Source organism: Nylanderia fulva, unplaced genomic scaffold (assembly GCF_048542155.1).
Source record: "Nylanderia fulva isolate GAGA-0341 unplaced genomic scaffold, ASM4854215v1 Scaffold44, whole genome shotgun sequence".
Classification (NCBI taxonomy): Eukaryota; Metazoa; Arthropoda; class Insecta; order Hymenoptera; family Formicidae; genus Nylanderia; species Nylanderia fulva.
The window spans coordinates 342,678-360,268 of record NW_028190521.1 but is presented as its reverse complement, the minus strand read 5'-3'; the positions used below and the strand labels follow the sequence as shown (position 1 = coordinate 360,268).

Here is a 17,591-nt window from a genome sequence, read left to right as displayed (position 1 = left end):
ATACATATATACTACGTTTATCTTGTATTACATACATATATGCATACTATATCAAGATAACGTGATATCGCCTGCATTACTATTTACTATTCTTTTTTTCCATCTTGTGCTTCGACTGGCACAGCACATGCGCATTATCAATCCTGTGTGTCAGTAGTGAGTCAGTTGCGTTCCGTTGGTGAAAGTCGATCAGCTATTTCGCAGCCAGACGTACAAGCGTGTACATAGTGACATGTCGCTCCGAAATGAGAAATGTACCGTAGACATAGGAGGTAGGAATCAATAATTATCGTAATTTTCATCAGATTGTATTGTGCTTCTTTATATCTTGGCAAATAGACGATATAATTTTTTTATTAATTCCAAATATTATTATAATTATATATATATATATATACAAAATATTTAATTACAAATTTTTATAACCACGTATGCAATTTTGCATAAATGTTTACATCATTTACAGTTTCTTATTAATTTTTACTATTATATATTAGGATATATTATGGCATAGAATCACATTTTTTTATCAATTATGTTATTGTGAAATATAAAATAATTAATGATACGTGAATTAATTAATACAAAACTTATATATACAGGGTGTCCCATAATTCGCGAATCACCTTTCATGGGCAGATAGAGTGTGTTAAACTGAATAGAAAATTCATGTATCATTTTGCGATATTCGCAATAATTATTGAGTTATTTATTAAAATATCTAAACGAATAAGCAGGTAGAAAGCAGATCGAGAAGCTGCGTCATGCAACGAGCGGCGACCAATGTAGTGGCGCCAAAAAGTAAGATGATACTTTTGATACTAAGCGGCATATAACAAATAAGTCATCCGACATGCACACCGAGTCCGGCCTACCGCTTTCTACCCGCTCATTCGTTTAGATATTTTTGTTAATAACTCAATAATTATTGCAAAATGATACAGGACTTTTCTATTCAATTTAACACGCTCTATCTGCCCATGAAAGGTGATTCGCGAATTATGGGACACCCTGTATATATATCATCAAAATTTAAAAAAATTAACAAAACATTTCAAAGATTTTTTCTCTGAAATTTTTGAATATTTTTCTTCCGTTGCTCTAAAATTATTTATTGATTGTGTAATGTCAAAATTTGGCTTTTTTTCACAGATATGCGGTTAAAATATAAAGATAAAAGCGAAACTTTCACAGAGGATAATTTAATTAGTAAAGAACCTATTGAGCAATTCAAAGCATGGTTCGAGGAGGCGTGCAATACTCCGCAAATTTTGGAGCCTAATGCGATGCTTCTCGCAACAGCGACAAGGTAATATTTTGATATATTATTTTTAAATATAGAAAATATACACAATATTGAGTAATAAAATATATAAAAATTCATCAGAGAATGTATAAAAAAATATGTAAACATATATATGAGCAAAACAAAGTTTGTCTATAGAGATACAATCGATAATATTTAACAGTTCGTCAAGTATTAAGTAAAGTACCATCCGTTTAAGAGAAAAAAGAGCCAATCCACATGTTAATGGACTGGAAAAATTACGCAAATAACATTCAGTAATACAATTATGTTTGAAAATACGAACATGACACGATTGGCAATCGTTTCAGGGACGGTGTACCATCTCTACGCGCAGTGCTGTTAAAAGGCTTTGGCACGGAAGGCTTCAAATTTTATACGAATTACGACAGCAGAAAGGGCCGTGAACTAGTAAGTTTAGACAATTAATGTTTACATGACATAAATATTGAAATAAACAAAAATTGCATTATTTGGTTGATTTTCAGGCCGAAAATCCGCATGTCGCGCTGACCTTCTATTGGGAACCTCTTAGACGAAGTGTATGATATTCAATTTTATAAATAGAATTATTTCTTCTGTGACTGAACTCTTTAACTAATTATTTCTCTTTAATTAATTGTTTCGTTATTATTCTGAATATTCTGATATTTTATTTCAATTATTTTAGATACGTATCGAAGGTATTGCGAAGAAAACGTCAATAGAAGATTCGGATCGTTATTTTCAGAGCAGACCATATGCAAATCAAATCGGATCATCGGCCAGCAAACAAAGCAGCGTAATAGCTAGCAGACAGACTCTCATTGTAAAAGAAAGAGAGCTGCTCGCAAAATTTCCAGAAGGTCAAATTAAAAGGCCTGATTGCTGGTAAGTAACATCATATTAAAAATTGTAATTAATATAAGCTACTAAAAAATAGAGAATACTTTTCACACCCTACAAATTAGGCTATTTTCAAACCGTGAAAAATTATCGTAGACAAGAAATTAAAAAAGCTTGAATTTTCAATTTTAACGCTATAGGTAGTTTTAAAAATTTGTTCTTCAAAATTACGTATTTTTGACACTCTGCAGTTTGATAAAAAAATTCAACTCAAGTTCTATAAACATTTGTCTACAAAATGCTTATTTTTTAATTTTTTTATATTTAAAAAATGTTCGTATGATTTTTTCTCTTGATCGAGTTAATGCAGATTTTGAAACTAAATCTGTATTTTTTAGAAATGATGTCGATACTTGAAACAATTATACTTAGATAAAAAATTTTTTTAATATTTTAAAGCTTAAAGTTTCAACTTTAAGCTACTTTTAAAGTTTATCTTCCTTGCTCTGAAAAATAGATAGTTTCAAAATCATGTACGATTTATTATTGTTGACAGATCTACCATGAATTGATAATAACATAAAATTTGTGTCCCGTGCTTTCCAAATTTAAATTATCTTTGTTAATTGTTTATTCAATTGCTTATTAGTTTTTATCATTCCATCAGATTAGATAACTCATTTCAGGGGCGGCTATCTTGTCGTACCGCATTCTGTAGAATTCTGGCAAGGTCAGAGCGATCGTCTACACGACAGGATTCGCTTCAGATATCCAAAAGCAAATGAAAAAATAGACAATATACTCGTGCATAAAGGAGAAAATGGATGGGTTTACGAAAGACTTTCACCATAAAAGAAAAATTCACTGTGTTTATTAAAAAATGTGAGAAACGTGAGAATGAACAGTTTTTATATGTATGAAATGATCAACCAATCTTCAGAAGAATCGCGCTATTAATCACTGCAACATTCCGAGCCAATACCTCATACTTCCATAAAGACAATAATGTTACACACTAAGCATGTAATGTTCTTGACACGTTTTTCTCGTGAGTTTCAAGATTTCTCTGTTCACTCCTGAAATGTATATATATATATGTATATATAGTTGATAGATTGTTGAATTGAAAAAATATATCTATAATTATAAGTTCATATAATCACCATCTTGACTTATCCACACCGATTTTACATCGAAGCACTCATCCTTCAATATGAGATCCTCGAACTGCCTCATTCCACCACCCACGCCGAAATAATAGGTTTTTCCAGCGACAAATCTAACAGGATAATTGTCTGTTTTGAAATTGTATAAAAAAAATGATGAAAAATCTCTTTATATAATATACTCACCCAACGCCATTAATTTTTAATCTTCTCTTAAAAATGTCATACAACTTTTTATGATTATCTGGATTATAAATCGTTTCGCTTGTAAAGATATAATCGTATTTCCTACTTTCATCACCGTCGAATAACGTCGCGAAGGAAGCCCAATCTCCGGCATAAAATTCACATTTTGTAAATATATTCGCACGATCGTCAAAATTCAATAGCACGTTCGGAATAGTTACGAACCTTAGCACTTCTGCATTCTACAAAAATTATTTTGTCAATCATAGCTCCTTTTTTATTCAATGCAACGCTCATAAATTATACGAACATAATCTTGAAAATGAACTGTAGAATTATTGAAAAGAGCGATAAGGCCGATCAAACCAACTCCACATCCTAAATCCAAGATGAGCTTATTTTTCAGTGCGATTTGTTGTTCCAATATATACTGGCCCAAATCAAATGTGCATTCCCAGATTTTTAATCCGCCTTATATTGCGTGATTAATTTTTAATGTACATATCAATAAAATTTCACATAGGAATTTATAATTCTTCAATTTTTTAAAAATAATTGTTAATTTAATCACCTTCATACTTTGCTGGAATCAGATCGGAATGTTGTGTCTCAGCTTCAATAATATTCTGATAGTTATACTTAGTCAAATCCTTCACCACTTTATCGGAACGAATTAACTTTATAGTATAATCAGGAAACATTTTTGTTTCTATATAATAATCTGTTTCATATTTCGCTCCGATTTGTTCGGACGTTATTTCGAGTTTAGAAGCAGGAATCCATTCTAATTCCTCTTTCTTATTATTATCCTCTAAAATGATATAAATTAAATTTTCACAATTTTTGGTCGAATTAAATTGCATCTTATTATATGTTAAATTAAATTTTTTTACAATTTTTGGACAAATGCTTCATGTAAATATATATATATATCAGTCAAATTTTCGCGGGAAAACAAATCAATAACAGTCTAACCTCAAATTACGGGTAAACACATGTAGCTCTCTAGTGATTACAAAAGTATAACTGATCCTACCTTCATTAGCATCAGTTGCAGTTCTTGTAAATTCAAATTTAAACATTTTTCACAAAATTCCAAATGTGAAACCAAACAGTCACACGTTTGATAAAATTGAAGTATTATTTAGTATGAGATTATACCAACACATTTGCGCGACTTCGATATATTTAGAACAGCTGATTTACTCGGATGGTAAGTTAGAAACTTCCTAAGCTTACTGAACTTGAATTGCTTGATCACGACATCTAGTAGATAGATGTATAATTTATAAATAATTCTAAGAGGAATATTATATAAATTTTAAAGATTACATGATATAAAGCGAGACTCTCGCTTTTTCTCTTTTCATAAGAAATAATAGCATATTTTGCTATAATAATAATATATCGTTTTATTGCAGCACATAAAAGCAAGCATTATAATTAATATATTAAATATAAAACTAAAATAATAAAATATCTTTAAAGAAGTTATATATAAAACAATCCTAAATAAATTCATTGCCAGAATTTTAACACCTTTCAATTATTGGTTTTTCATAAAATATATTTATATTTATCTCGCTATCTTATATTGATTAGTTAAAATTTATTCTGTATGTATTACAATAATATATTTGCACAACAATAAAATGCATTCAAGGCCAATTTTATTGTGTCAAATCATTACAACGAGTAACGTTTCATTATTTTTCCACATCATGATGCACTATTTGTCATAAATTCTCTAGTATAGCTTATCATCACCCGACATTTATAACTTTCCTGATAACTTTCCAAATAAACTATTACTAACCAGATACTTTTTCTGCCAATCTAATCGTGTACTTTTTTGTTGATCTTATCAATTCTGATAATTGATTATTCTTACAATAATTTTATCGTTGCAAGAAGAAACAAGAAATTTTTAAATTTTGTTCAATTTTATATTAAATTATTGTATAAAAACGCGTGTTCTACTCTATTCTATTTAAAAACTATATATAATATATTAGTTCTGTTCATTATTTTTACACAAAAATAAAAATTATAATTACAATATATATATATATATATATATATATATATAAAATAAAATATATAAATAATACAAATATAAAAAATATAGTATAATGCAATATAAAATAAAAACTATAATTACGATATAATTACAATCAAACAGCTTTTAAATCTTTTAATATTGCGACTTGTATAATGCTTAGCTACATTAAGTTTACGTTAATCGATATTATATTTTATCGTTCGAATAATTATTACAACAATCGTTTTTTCATAATATAATTGTTTCGTAATCAGTTAATGACAATTGTATACGATTCACAGTTCTTTAAAATCGTCCGCTACTTAAATTCTTATTGTTATGATAACAGCGCTTTTGCATCTGCGTCAGTAACTGGTGATTTTATTATCATAATTATTTGAAACAATGATTTCTTTATTCTACGTTTTTTTCGTTTTGTTTCTATCATTATCGTATATCGCGGTAATTATCTCCTGCCTATTTTCGGGATAATTATCATCAAAACCGTATGTACCTGTAAATCTCGAAATGCGGGTGTTGTAAGTAACATTAAACGGATTTATTTTTGTGATGTGGGTTTGATGCAGGAAGCAGAATCGCTCTTTTGGACGAAACAGCCTACCGTGACATATGACGACTGATCGCAGGAAACAATTAGTCGACAATTATTATGACAGCATATTATGATGAGCAAATTAAAAAACTATCTGTCACCATTCGACGACTTTGAATAAGCCCTTATCTCGGAATCATTGACAAACGCGAGTAATGATTTAGCCACTCGTTATTTATTAACTCTTACATTATTTCAAACAGAGAAAGAGAACTTTGTACATCGATCAACATGTTACATATTTTATTTTGCTGTGTAGCTCAATGGAATGACTATCATGTCGAGTGGAAATGTAATATATTTACCTACTTTATTTTTTTCGTTATTAAAGCGTCTTCTGTGATAAGAGTTAATTGAACAATACAAAATTCATATAAATTAAATTTTTATCTTACATATTTTCCAAGAATATAATTATAGTTCGAAATTTATTATATTTTATATTATATGTCATTATAATATTTTTTTGTTACATATTATTGTATTATATTATTATATTATACAGTATTATTTTTTATGTTTTAATCATATACAATTTACACATACAGCAAATGCGAATGTTGCATAAGAAGAATAATTAATCAGTATTATTCATATAACATTTATGTAAGAATAATATATAACATATAATTTATCTTTACAAATTTTTCTCTGACATTAAAAATTATCTTGTCAAAACTCTCAGTCGCTGATCAAAGTGACAAAAAAATTAAGGAAAGGCCAGTTTACTAAGTAAAATTTTATGTGGAATCATCGTCATCATTGATTCATCTACGTAATTCTTAGATACAGTTATTTATCGAAAATGCGTGATCTAGCTTGACGCTGTGTGAATCAAATGTGTCACAACGTAAACATAAATTTATATAGAAAAACGACGTAACAAATGACGTACGTAATTAATAAGAAAAACATAATTATATATAATTAATAAAATCGATCGCATTGAATTAAGAATTCTCTGTCATTTTTCTTTCCTCGTTATGACATGCAAAAAAATGACATGAAATTATAATGCGTTTAATACGCGAATAGTCTCATTACAAAGAAGATAAGTGAAAAATTATCTTTCCGTTTTTTTTTAATAAGATAATAAATTTAAATTTTTTAAATTTTATTTTTAATAAGATAATAAATTTGTTATTCTTACTTTATTTATTTATATGTTCTTCATTTTAAGATATAAAAAACATAGAAAGATGTTTTTGATTAATCAAATATCACTTTTTTAATATATAAACTCGTTATATAAACTTTCTTACGTCTCTTTTTTCAACATAATTATTTTTCACGGTCAGATATAATTTATTATCATGTTATACGATTCATTTTGCCGATCTTATCAATCTCACACGGCATTTTATCGCGCGTTCAATTCCGCGTCCTTTCGATCATAATCAGAGTCGATGCGGACAAGAATTTTCATCTTCTCGTCGTAGTCATCGTCGCTGCTGTTGTTGCGGACGGACGCGTGAAGAAGAGAGGACCAGGGTTAAGGGACTGCAAAACGGGTTGATTCGACGCGCGATTCTCTCCGAGGGACTTCCCGGCTGTCGTTCGGTTTTTCGTTTAAATACGGACACGATTAGACGATGCCCGCTCAGTTTCACTTTTGGCACGCGCTGAAACGGTGTCAACCATCATGAGGTCGTCCTTCCACCTTGTCGGACTGTTCGTGCTGTGCATCTTGGTCATTATCAGTGTCCTCGAACACTCGGTACGCGCCGTTCCTATTGACAGCATGAATTTTGTTAATGCGACCGGTAAGTCATTAAGAAAGTAGAACAATTTAAATTTAAAAAATGTGATTTTTTAAGCTAATTTTTGTTGAACAAAATTACACGAACACTATTACTGATAGTGAAGAAAATGTAATTGTTATTTCTGAAAAAATATAGGATATACACACGAATTAAATGAATTTAAAGAGCAAGTTTAATTTTTATTTTTAATAAATAAATAATTATTTCGAGCGTAATACCTTTTTTTAATATTTTGTGATTCTTAACACTTACGACATTTTTATTTGCTCAGCCCTTTCAATAATATCAATGATTCTAATTGTTTTTGACTTAAAACTAAATTTTAACAAACACCTCATTGTGTTGCATTTATTTCGGTCTGTTATCGGTAATAACAGTGTTAAATGCATATAATGCTTAACAACGTTTAATATGTATTTATAGGTAATAATGTATATAATAATAGCATAAAATAGCATATACATCGGTAAACATCCGTGCCAAATTCTTATTCTATCGTCGGCGAGTTCAAAGAAATTTACGATCTTTGGAATTTCCATTAGCATGCACTTTAACTTATGCATCTCTTATGCATGCAAATCAAAACAATTAGTTGCTATAGTGAATTTTCCGCGTACGAGACGTATTGTAAATACGTGACGTCACAGCTCCGCAAATTTTACCTTCGTTTCCAATTATTCTATCCTATCATATCAGTGACTAGTATATCCAATTTTTTAATATTTTATCACAGCGTTTTAAATGAAAGTAACACGAATCAGTGATTTAAAAAAAAACATGCTACCGTGATGTAATATAAAATTTGTAATTCGTTATGCTTCCGTAAAAAAAAATTAATATGTACATAAAAAAATTAATAGACTAATATACTTGAAAATTCAAAAATCCATTTACAATTCCTATCGTATATATTTTCACGCACAAATAATAAGAAACATGTTTTTTACTATAAATTATTTATATATTTATATATTATTAATCATTAATTATTGTTATTAATTATGTATATATTATTTATATTTTCATGTATTATTAATTGTTTATATATTATTCATATTTTCGTAAGCATTCTATTTTAAACTATCTGCGTCATGTCGATAAATTTCTTGGACATTTCTTCTATCGAGAAAAAGTAATACATTTTTTTTCGACGTAGAACATACGAAGTATAATAGCGAGCAATTATGCGCGCTTCTCGTGACAAGCACAGTTCGATAATTACTTATGTTCGTATCCTTCCTGTAAAAGTTTCCACACTTGCAGGAATGCAAAGTTCTTAGACCGAAAGTTATTTTATGACTGATGGACATACATTTGCAATTGCGCAACTAATTGTTGAAAACGTGTTTACTAACTTATTAGCTGACTCATTTTTGAATGAAATATTGAGGTTGCTGCAATGCATTTTATTCTGTAAAGGCATTCCTTTGAAAATCTGCGTAAAAATTTTTTTTATTAATTATTTATTAATAAATGTTTCATAAATCACGTATCAATTTACATGTAATCGTTCAATAGCTCTTCTAGACATGTTTAATTTTTGAAGAATAAAATTAGAAAATATAATATTGAGACCAATATTGTGCTTAGATGATTTTAATATTAGCTAGATAAAGATAAGATAAAAATATATAAATTCATATATTATTATAGATAAAATAATGATTTTGTTTTAAATATATCTAAATAAAAGATAAAATTATATGGTAATTTTGTCATCTAGATAATTTCCAGATAATATTATTTTTAAAATTGCTTACGTAAATAAAGCAAAAAAATGTAAATTATAAAAAGGATATAAAAATATATTCATATTTTTATTTATAAATTTTTACTGCTTTCTATATTTAAGTTCTACCACTTAAGTATTTCTATGTGCTATGATTCTAAATCAAATTATCTGAACATTATTCTAGATAATTTAGTAAAGATAATACTTTCTTTTATCTAAGATGCAGATATAGATAATACATATTTTATTCTTTTTTTCTACATAAAATAATTTATCTATATATAATAATTTATCTATATAAAGATAAGATGACGCCAAAGTTTCATCTAGATGATCATCTGTATAATTTTATTTCGAAACAGAAAACACTGAAAATAACAGATGATTTTTGGCTATTTAGAGTGTCCGAGGATCGTCAGTCGAAGCGAATGGAGGGCCAGGAAGCGCCTCGATTTTCAGATACTTTCGGTGACGCCAACTCCGTATGTGGTGGTCCATCATGGCGGTATACGTAAGTACTGTCAGGACCAGGAGTCGTGCTCCGCGATCGTTAGATCCTACCAGAACTTCCACATGGACGATCGAGGCTGGTGGGACATCGGCTATAATTTCCTCATCGGCGAAGACGGCAACGCTTACGAAGGTCGGGGTTGGAATTATGTTGGCGCGCATGCACCTGGTTACAACACCCAAAGCATTGGCATATGCATTCTAGGAGACTTCAGCGGTATTTAATATATTTTGCTATAATATCACTGAGATTGCAATATCATCGAGCAAATATTGAAAAAAAAATTTTTATCCTGAACAAAATTAATGTTTACACTAGTTTACAGCTAAAATTCATTTTAAACCAGATAAAATATATTTCTTAAATATATTTTTCGGTGCAATGCTGAAACTAAATTTCACTAGCACAAGATTTCAGATTTCAGATTCCCCTATTAAATGCATTTTTTTATTTCGATATTTTATTACTTTTTTCCAAAATTGATTTTATCATTATTTTACACTGTGTATGAGTATCAATAGTCCTAAATCACAAATTATGAGTATAATTATATGACTTTATCATAGACAGAATATTTGTCAACAAAATGTATTTAAATATTTTCTAACAATTAAAAAATAAGATATTGATATTAAAAAATGCATTTTATGGGGGATGAATACATTCATGACATCCAATCAGAATTTCCAGATAACATTAACCATTTTCACAAAAAATATCAAATATCACAAAAAAGCCATTTTTTACATATTTAAATCTCAATTATTTCGAAAATCTGATGTGAAAATTAGTTTGTGACATCGTTTTCAGCATCCAAAAATCTATAAGAAACACCTTGTCTAATTAAAAATGAAAATTTTTTTTTGTAAATTAGTGTTTGTAAATTAGTTTTTTAGAAAATAAGTTGAAAATTATAAACTCTCTATTACAATTATTATTTATATACTATTTTATAAACTATTAACTATCAAATTTTTCTTTTTTTCTCTTGTTAAAAACAGTAAATTAAAAAAATCATATTAGATCAAAGATAAATTATATAGAGGTACATTATTTTGCAAATTAGTTTTACTTTATTTATTTTAAAATTATTAATTTTTATTATTATTAATTATTCATTTTTAAATTAATTTTTTTAAATATTTCAAGGAATATGTTCTTCCTACATTATTTTATTGAAAACACAGAAAAATTTGTCTCGTAAACTAATGTGTGGAGAACATATTCCTCGAAATATTATTTCGTAAAGAAAAAAAATTAACAAATTTGCGTCAATAAATATGCATTTTGACGCACGTGAATATACGATTGCGCAGACTTTCTTCCGAACGTGGCCGCCCTGAAGACGTTGAACGCGCTGATAGCCTGCGGGATTTCACTTGGCAAGATAAGCGACAAGTACCACGTGCTCGGTCATCGACAGGCGCGGAACACGGAATGCCCTGGCGAGACTTTTTACGAATACGTGACTACTCTTCCTCGCTGGACCGCGAATCCGATACCCATTCGTTCACCCATCACCTCGACGGATGCGACTTTGCCAAAAGACAGCGTAGAGGGAAACAGCACATCGAATGCCACTTTATGATGACATTTTCTGAATCAATGTCAAATAGGTCGAAATAATACTGATTCCTAAGCCGATATATAAAATGAAAAATTGACGTAACAAGCGAATATAAATATAAATACTACATATTAGATTAGTCTCGTTAAAAGAGGATAAAAAATCTTACCTTTTTTTACGTCAATTTTCCATATATTTCTTTTTTTTATAAAAATGTAAAAAAATGCGATACTTTCTCAGACGTATAGTTTCAGGCAAATCGTTAAACTATTATTAAGCTTTCAATTTTTATTAAATTAAATTAATGATTATTAATTTTTTCTCGTTTAAATTTAATGAATAAGATCAATGCTTTTCTTCTTTCGGTTCGCGTGCGAGCTGTACTTTTATATAATACTCGTTGCAATAATTATTCCCTAAAGTCACGGCCTTCGGAAATTTAATTAACGACGATGGTAATTTAAATATTAAATTAATACACATGATTACCTGTAAGGAAACTAATTTCGTACAGATTGAAATCTTCCCGATAAAATCTTTCATGCATATGCGCTGTAATATAAACGATATGGAAATTTTATAGACATTAAATAGAACAATTGAATCTATATATTTCGCGGAAGTAGCAGGATGGATATCTATATCTTAAAAAAATAATGTCTCGATCTATACAATGACAAAAATTATCAAAATTAGTTTTTTTTTCAAAAATTACATATACGCATGTATGTAGGTTTAAAAAAATTGTCATTGCTTGTGATCTCTTTCAATTATTCTTTACTTATAGGAAAAAATGAATTATTTAAATGTTCTTGAACAAGAGATTTTTATATCTAAAAAAATAAGACATTATAATTTATCAATCAATCATAAAGATGATTAACTTTTAAGGATGCCGCTGTTCTTCTATCAATGAGATAATCGATATCGCGCATAACATAATATAATCGCAGCTTCATTATCATACAATATTTTTCGGACAAAGTTCAGAGAAGATCAGAAGAGATAAGACGTGTCGATAGGCGCATATTTTTAAGCGCGTTTCGCCATTTATGTTAATCGACACTTCGATCAAAACACGAACAAATCGAAGTGTCGTGTTACAAGTTTGTCGATATTGATTCTGCATACGTTAAATCAGTATCAATGCGACTGATTTGTTATTATTTCCTAGAAATGTCTGTTCCTTTTAAGCACATACAAATAATTTAGCGAAATATATTATTTCTATATTTATTATTTTCACATTTGTACGCAAATAGTTTATAATATTTGAGATAATAAAATTAATGTTTTGATATAATTATAAAACATAATTTAAGTAACCATTAGTATTATTTTGCATTACGCTTGTATGCTTATTGTTAGACATTTTATATTTATATACATCAATATTTGTATGTGAACAATGAAATAAATATGTACATATTTTGTGAAACATATATTGTGTTATTTCCATTTATAATAGTAAATTTAAAAATAATTTTATCGTATTTTTACACATACTATATATATATATATATATATATATATATATATATATATATATATAATAAAGTCTTTCATTATCAATTGTCCCAAATTATTGTTAATAAAACCAGAATTATTATAAATGTAATAATAAAAAAGATAAATAAAATAATACGTTTCTTCTTCCCTTCTCTCACATTGTCAGATATAAATTGAACAACATTATCGATATTGGAATTCTCATTAACGTCTACTTCTTTCGTAACTCGTAAAATAAATCATCAGATTAGCTAGAAATTCACAGGGGAAGTCCGGTTGGAAAAATATATACTAATGTACCTGTATGTATACATTGTACATATGTATGCATTTGCTTATCGGTTATACACGGTCAGAGATCATGCTCCGAGCATAACACATCTTTAGGGGACTTACATATATATTGTGTGAAAACTGTCACGTCTAGCATCAGTTCATCGATTTGCAAGTCGAAATGTACATCGTGACGACGACGACGACGACGTTGATTTTGACAACAATTGTCGCCAGTAATTCTTATTCAATATATATTATTTATACGAGTCGTGCAATTTTGTCTTATATTAATGGCACCCTAAATTATATTAGAGAGATCTTTCACATTTAAAAAAAAAGTTGCTGCAAGAAAATATTTTGCATAAAAATGATAGAATTTTTATTCTCAGTTTTAATGACATTTAATGTATAAAATAGTATATTTATAATATGTTTGCATAATAATAATCCAAGTGTAATTTCTTGAACATTGAAATATACTTCACTAAAGTGTGCACAAGGTTACCGCAATATCGTTGTGCAGTTATTTATAAATGAATTTTTTCCATTTAAGCTTGACATTCTTTTAATTAATTGACCATCATCATTCTTTGTGGTTGATGGGCTTAACGCTAATTGTTGTTGACTGATTGATTAATGCAATAGCTGTAATGAGTGTCGTAATTAAATGTCGTATTTGTATGAAGTAGAATAGAAATATATGCGTTAATCCGCATGATAAATTATTATAAGTGTCAGCATCTTGCGCGATTAGAAGAATGACTGCGAGATAATTGCTGTTTACGTCAGTAAAATGATTATATTTGTACTTCGTAAATTTCCCTTTAAATTACGATGTGATAATTACAAATAAAAATAATTTGTAAAAGATATTGTTACTATTTTTCTATGTCTTTGTAATTATTTTCTTATATTCATATTTTTTATGAGTAGATAAAAAGAATTAATTATTTCATAATTACATATAAATCTTATATTCTTGTAATTATTAATGTTAACTCTAACAAATAATTGAATATAAAGTATTCTGGTCAAGTAAAACATAAAAAGGTCGTGTAAAAGCATATAAAATGCTCACAAATCTTTATTTTTATCTACTAAAAAAATCAAATTAAATACAGAGGGTAAAATGTATTATTGTGTTTAAGAATTTATATTAAAGAAGAATATTAAGATTACTAGCTATTATAAAATTAATTTAATTAAAAAATTATTGTAATTATACAGCTTTCAAATTAACTTAATTAATTTAATCAAATCTAAACGTTATAATCGATTATTTTTGCGTACTATAAAATAGTCTTCAATTTTCATTAGTAATAATTTTAATGTAATAATTTTAATGTAATAATTTTTATAATTACTTTTTTTCAGGTGGTCTAAACATTATTTCTAGAGCAGAATGGAACGCTAGAGCACCGAAATCACCAACTGCCAATCTCAAGATCAAACCAGTGTCAAACGTAATCATTCATCATACAACTGGTCCTGGTTGCGAGACCCAAGCTGAATGTCAGTTGAAAGTCAAAGGAATCCAGGTGATAAATTTCACAAGATCCGGATCTTTTCTAAATAATAAATCTTTTAACCTTTAAATTCTTTACACAAATAATCAGGCAATCATTTAAATACAGACCAAATGCGTCTTCTATTAATAGAATAAACTCTATTTCATCTTGCTGTTTTATTTTGCGCGTTTATTAAATAATAAATCTCTGATTTATCTTGTCGAATCAAGAAGGAGCATATGGACAATAAAAGATGGTCCGACATTGGCTACAATTTTATAGTCGGTGAGGACGGGAACGTTTACGAAGGCCGTGGTTGGGGCAAAAAGGGTGCCCATTCCATACCTTTCAACAGCAAGAGCATTGGGATTAGTATTATTGGAGACTACAGCAGTAAGATATTAATGATGAAATACTTTTTAATATCTTCAGATAGAATTTGGTATTTTAGGGTATATCTTTAATATGCTTCTTCATCCGTTAGACCGAACACCAAAGGCGGCTGCAATACAAGCAGTAACTAGACTGATCGCTCGTGGAGTGGATAATGGCGAAATAAAGAGTGACTACAAGCTTCTTGGACATCGACAAACCTGGCCAACCGCCTGTCCCGGAGACAGTCTTTACACGATGATACAATCGTGGCCTCATTGGATGGAAGCTGCCAAATGAAGGATTATTTTTAATATGACGATATCAGGGTTAGATTTAGAAGTAACTCATTGTTATTTGTAACGAAGTTACAGTTATATTTTTTTGGTATAACTATAACTGAACTTCGTTCCTTTTTCTGTATCTATAACTGTAACTGTATCTGTAACTGTAACTTAACTTAGTTACATTTTTGGTAATTTAACTAATTTAATAGTTATGTTTTAATAGTTGTTTTGTTTAAAAATTAACCATTTTTGGAAAGTTACAACTGTCTAATATTTTATGAATCTTTTAACTGAAAAATCTGAAGCCCATATTATTTATTCCAAGTGAATAATATTAATTATTGTGTTAATTTATTGCAAATTATTAATTGTATATATTAATTTAATATATTTAATATATATTAAATATATTTTTATTTTTTAAATTTAAAACAGTTATAATTTATTGCTTATAAAATAACATAACACATAATCAAATATATAATATATAATAATTTTCTCAACCCTGCGTAATACACAAAATAGTGCGATCAGAGAACATAACTGTTAACTACAATTGCATGATATAATTTTGATTCTATAAACATTACATTTCGCATACATATAATCGATAATTTCATATTATATGATGTTATTTTGCTAATTAATATAATAAACATTTAGAAAAACTAAAATTGAACAATCCTTGTTTAAATTATTATGTAATACAATTCTATGCAGAGAAAAAGAGAGAGAAAGTACAATTATCTTGTTATTATAAAATAATAATTTAACATTGTTATTGATTAAGTTAACAGAGATGTATATAATTATAAGAGAAATATATAATTTTTTCACTCTATGTGATTGTTATACATAAACAGTAACAAGGCCATTGACATAAGTATCATAAGTATCCTCCTCGGTCCTGACACAAATTTCCAATCTCGAGAAATAATTTGCAACGTCATCGTTTCCACAATCAACTTGATCTCTTATCTGGGGAACACAACACACACACAAACGCATAGAATAAATAATTATATTTTTCTTAAACTCTTAAATGTATAAATAAAAAAAATTAATAATTATTTTTGTTTTATTAAATAAAAAAAATAAAAAGATAAAATTAAATAAAATAAATATATAGTCTACTATTTTTGTTAAAATGTAACAAACATAATAATTTTACACACCTGTAGAGAAATTTGTTTTCCAAAACGCTCGTTAAGCTCTTCTATGCATATTTTTGTTCCATACGGAATACCAGATCTCAAATTACCGGCAACAGTGACGTAATGAGTGCGGCCATCAAGATAATCCTAAAACGAGTTTGTATCACATGTGTGATTTAGAGTGCGCGAACAAACAATTTAGCTTTAGTGCCTTTTAAATGGCACGATGTGTCTATCGCAAATTACACGAACCTGAAGAGTATTTAACATTTTTCCTCGATCGTCCAGATGGTTGCGTTTGTCGTTCGTTCCGAACACAGGATAATATGCAGAAAGAGACACATTATGGAAAGCACGTCCTACGCATTTCAAGTCTATCCTGTTGAAGTTTTCGTCTAAAGTGCCGAACATTGACCAAATATATTAAACCAGTTCCGGTAAAATTGAAAAATTGTTAACTTAATTACAAACTTTAATCTTTAAAAAATAAAAAATTGTTTAACAGTAATAAAAGTAAAGAATATAAGTATACTCTTACCGGTAGCAAGAACTGTAGAAGATAGAAGAAGCGCGCAGATCAGCGCAAACATTTTTAAACCTCACAATCGAAACAATTGAATGGCACAACTGACTGATCGCCGAACGGCCAAGTACATTTTTTAAAGCTGACCTGAGCTATACTTGCTTGTGCAATCATGAACAATTGGAATTTGCTAACGTTTGAAAATTTACTCAATCCCACCCGAATACTGTAAGTCAAACAAATAAAAGCAAT

General features: G+C 28.6%; 5 protein-coding genes across 6 annotated transcripts; 3 read left to right on the top strand and 2 right to left on the bottom strand.

Annotated features, from left to right (window-relative positions):
- Positions 1–139: 139 nt before the first annotated feature.
- On the top strand, positions 140–3,720 carry LOC114929607 (pyridoxine/pyridoxamine 5'-phosphate oxidase). The gene is made up of 6 exons (XM_029301185.2): positions 140–272; positions 1,153–1,309; positions 1,618–1,717; positions 1,795–1,848; positions 1,977–2,176; positions 2,818–3,720. Exons 1-6 carry the CDS (start codon positions 233–235, stop codon positions 2,981–2,983), a joined length of 717 nt encoding a protein of 238 aa, XP_029157018.1. The 5' UTR covers positions 140–232; the 3' UTR covers positions 2,984–3,720.
- On the bottom strand, positions 2,987–4,703 carry LOC114929599 (histidine protein methyltransferase 1 homolog). 2 transcript variants are annotated; one of them, XM_029301179.2, is made up of 6 exons: positions 4,520–4,703; positions 4,055–4,294; positions 3,794–3,954; positions 3,484–3,725; positions 3,295–3,410; positions 2,987–3,207 (listed from the first exon to the last, which is right to left on the bottom strand). In XM_029301179.2, exons 1-6 carry the CDS (start codon positions 4,563–4,565, stop codon positions 3,140–3,142), a joined length of 873 nt encoding a protein of 290 aa, XP_029157012.2. In that variant the 5' UTR covers positions 4,566–4,703; the 3' UTR covers positions 2,987–3,139. The 2 variants fall into 2 exon arrangements, with proteins under 2 accessions (XP_029157012.2, XP_085342623.1); XM_085486497.1 differs by lacking the exon at positions 4,520–4,703 and adding an exon at positions 4,459–4,508.
- Positions 4,704–7,533: 2,830 nt separating this feature from the next.
- LOC146721638 (peptidoglycan-recognition protein SC2) lies at positions 7,534–13,152 on the top strand. The gene is made up of 3 exons (XM_085486495.1): positions 7,534–7,900; positions 10,033–10,359; positions 11,460–13,152. The coding sequence occupies exons 1-3, from the start codon at positions 7,780–7,782 to the stop codon at positions 11,729–11,731; spliced, it is 720 nt and encodes a 239-aa protein (XP_085342621.1). The 5' UTR covers positions 7,534–7,779; the 3' UTR covers positions 11,732–13,152.
- A 485-nt stretch (positions 13,153–13,637) lies between these two features.
- On the top strand, positions 13,638–16,503 carry Pgrp-s2 (peptidoglycan recognition protein S2). The gene is made up of 4 exons (XM_029303736.2): positions 13,638–13,728; positions 14,870–15,033; positions 15,234–15,396; positions 15,488–16,503. The coding sequence occupies exons 1-4, from the start codon at positions 13,674–13,676 to the stop codon at positions 15,673–15,675; spliced, it is 570 nt and encodes a 189-aa protein (XP_029159569.2). The 5' UTR covers positions 13,638–13,673; the 3' UTR covers positions 15,676–16,503.
- LOC114929466 (uncharacterized) lies at positions 15,920–17,563 on the bottom strand. Its single transcript, XM_029301051.2, has 4 exons — positions 17,355–17,563; positions 17,069–17,211; positions 16,838–16,963; positions 15,920–16,640 (listed from the first exon to the last, which is right to left on the bottom strand). The coding sequence occupies exons 1-4, from the start codon at positions 17,404–17,406 to the stop codon at positions 16,512–16,514; spliced, it is 450 nt and encodes a 149-aa protein (XP_029156884.1). The 5' UTR covers positions 17,407–17,563; the 3' UTR covers positions 15,920–16,511.
- Between the last annotated feature and the right edge of the window lie 28 nt (positions 17,564–17,591).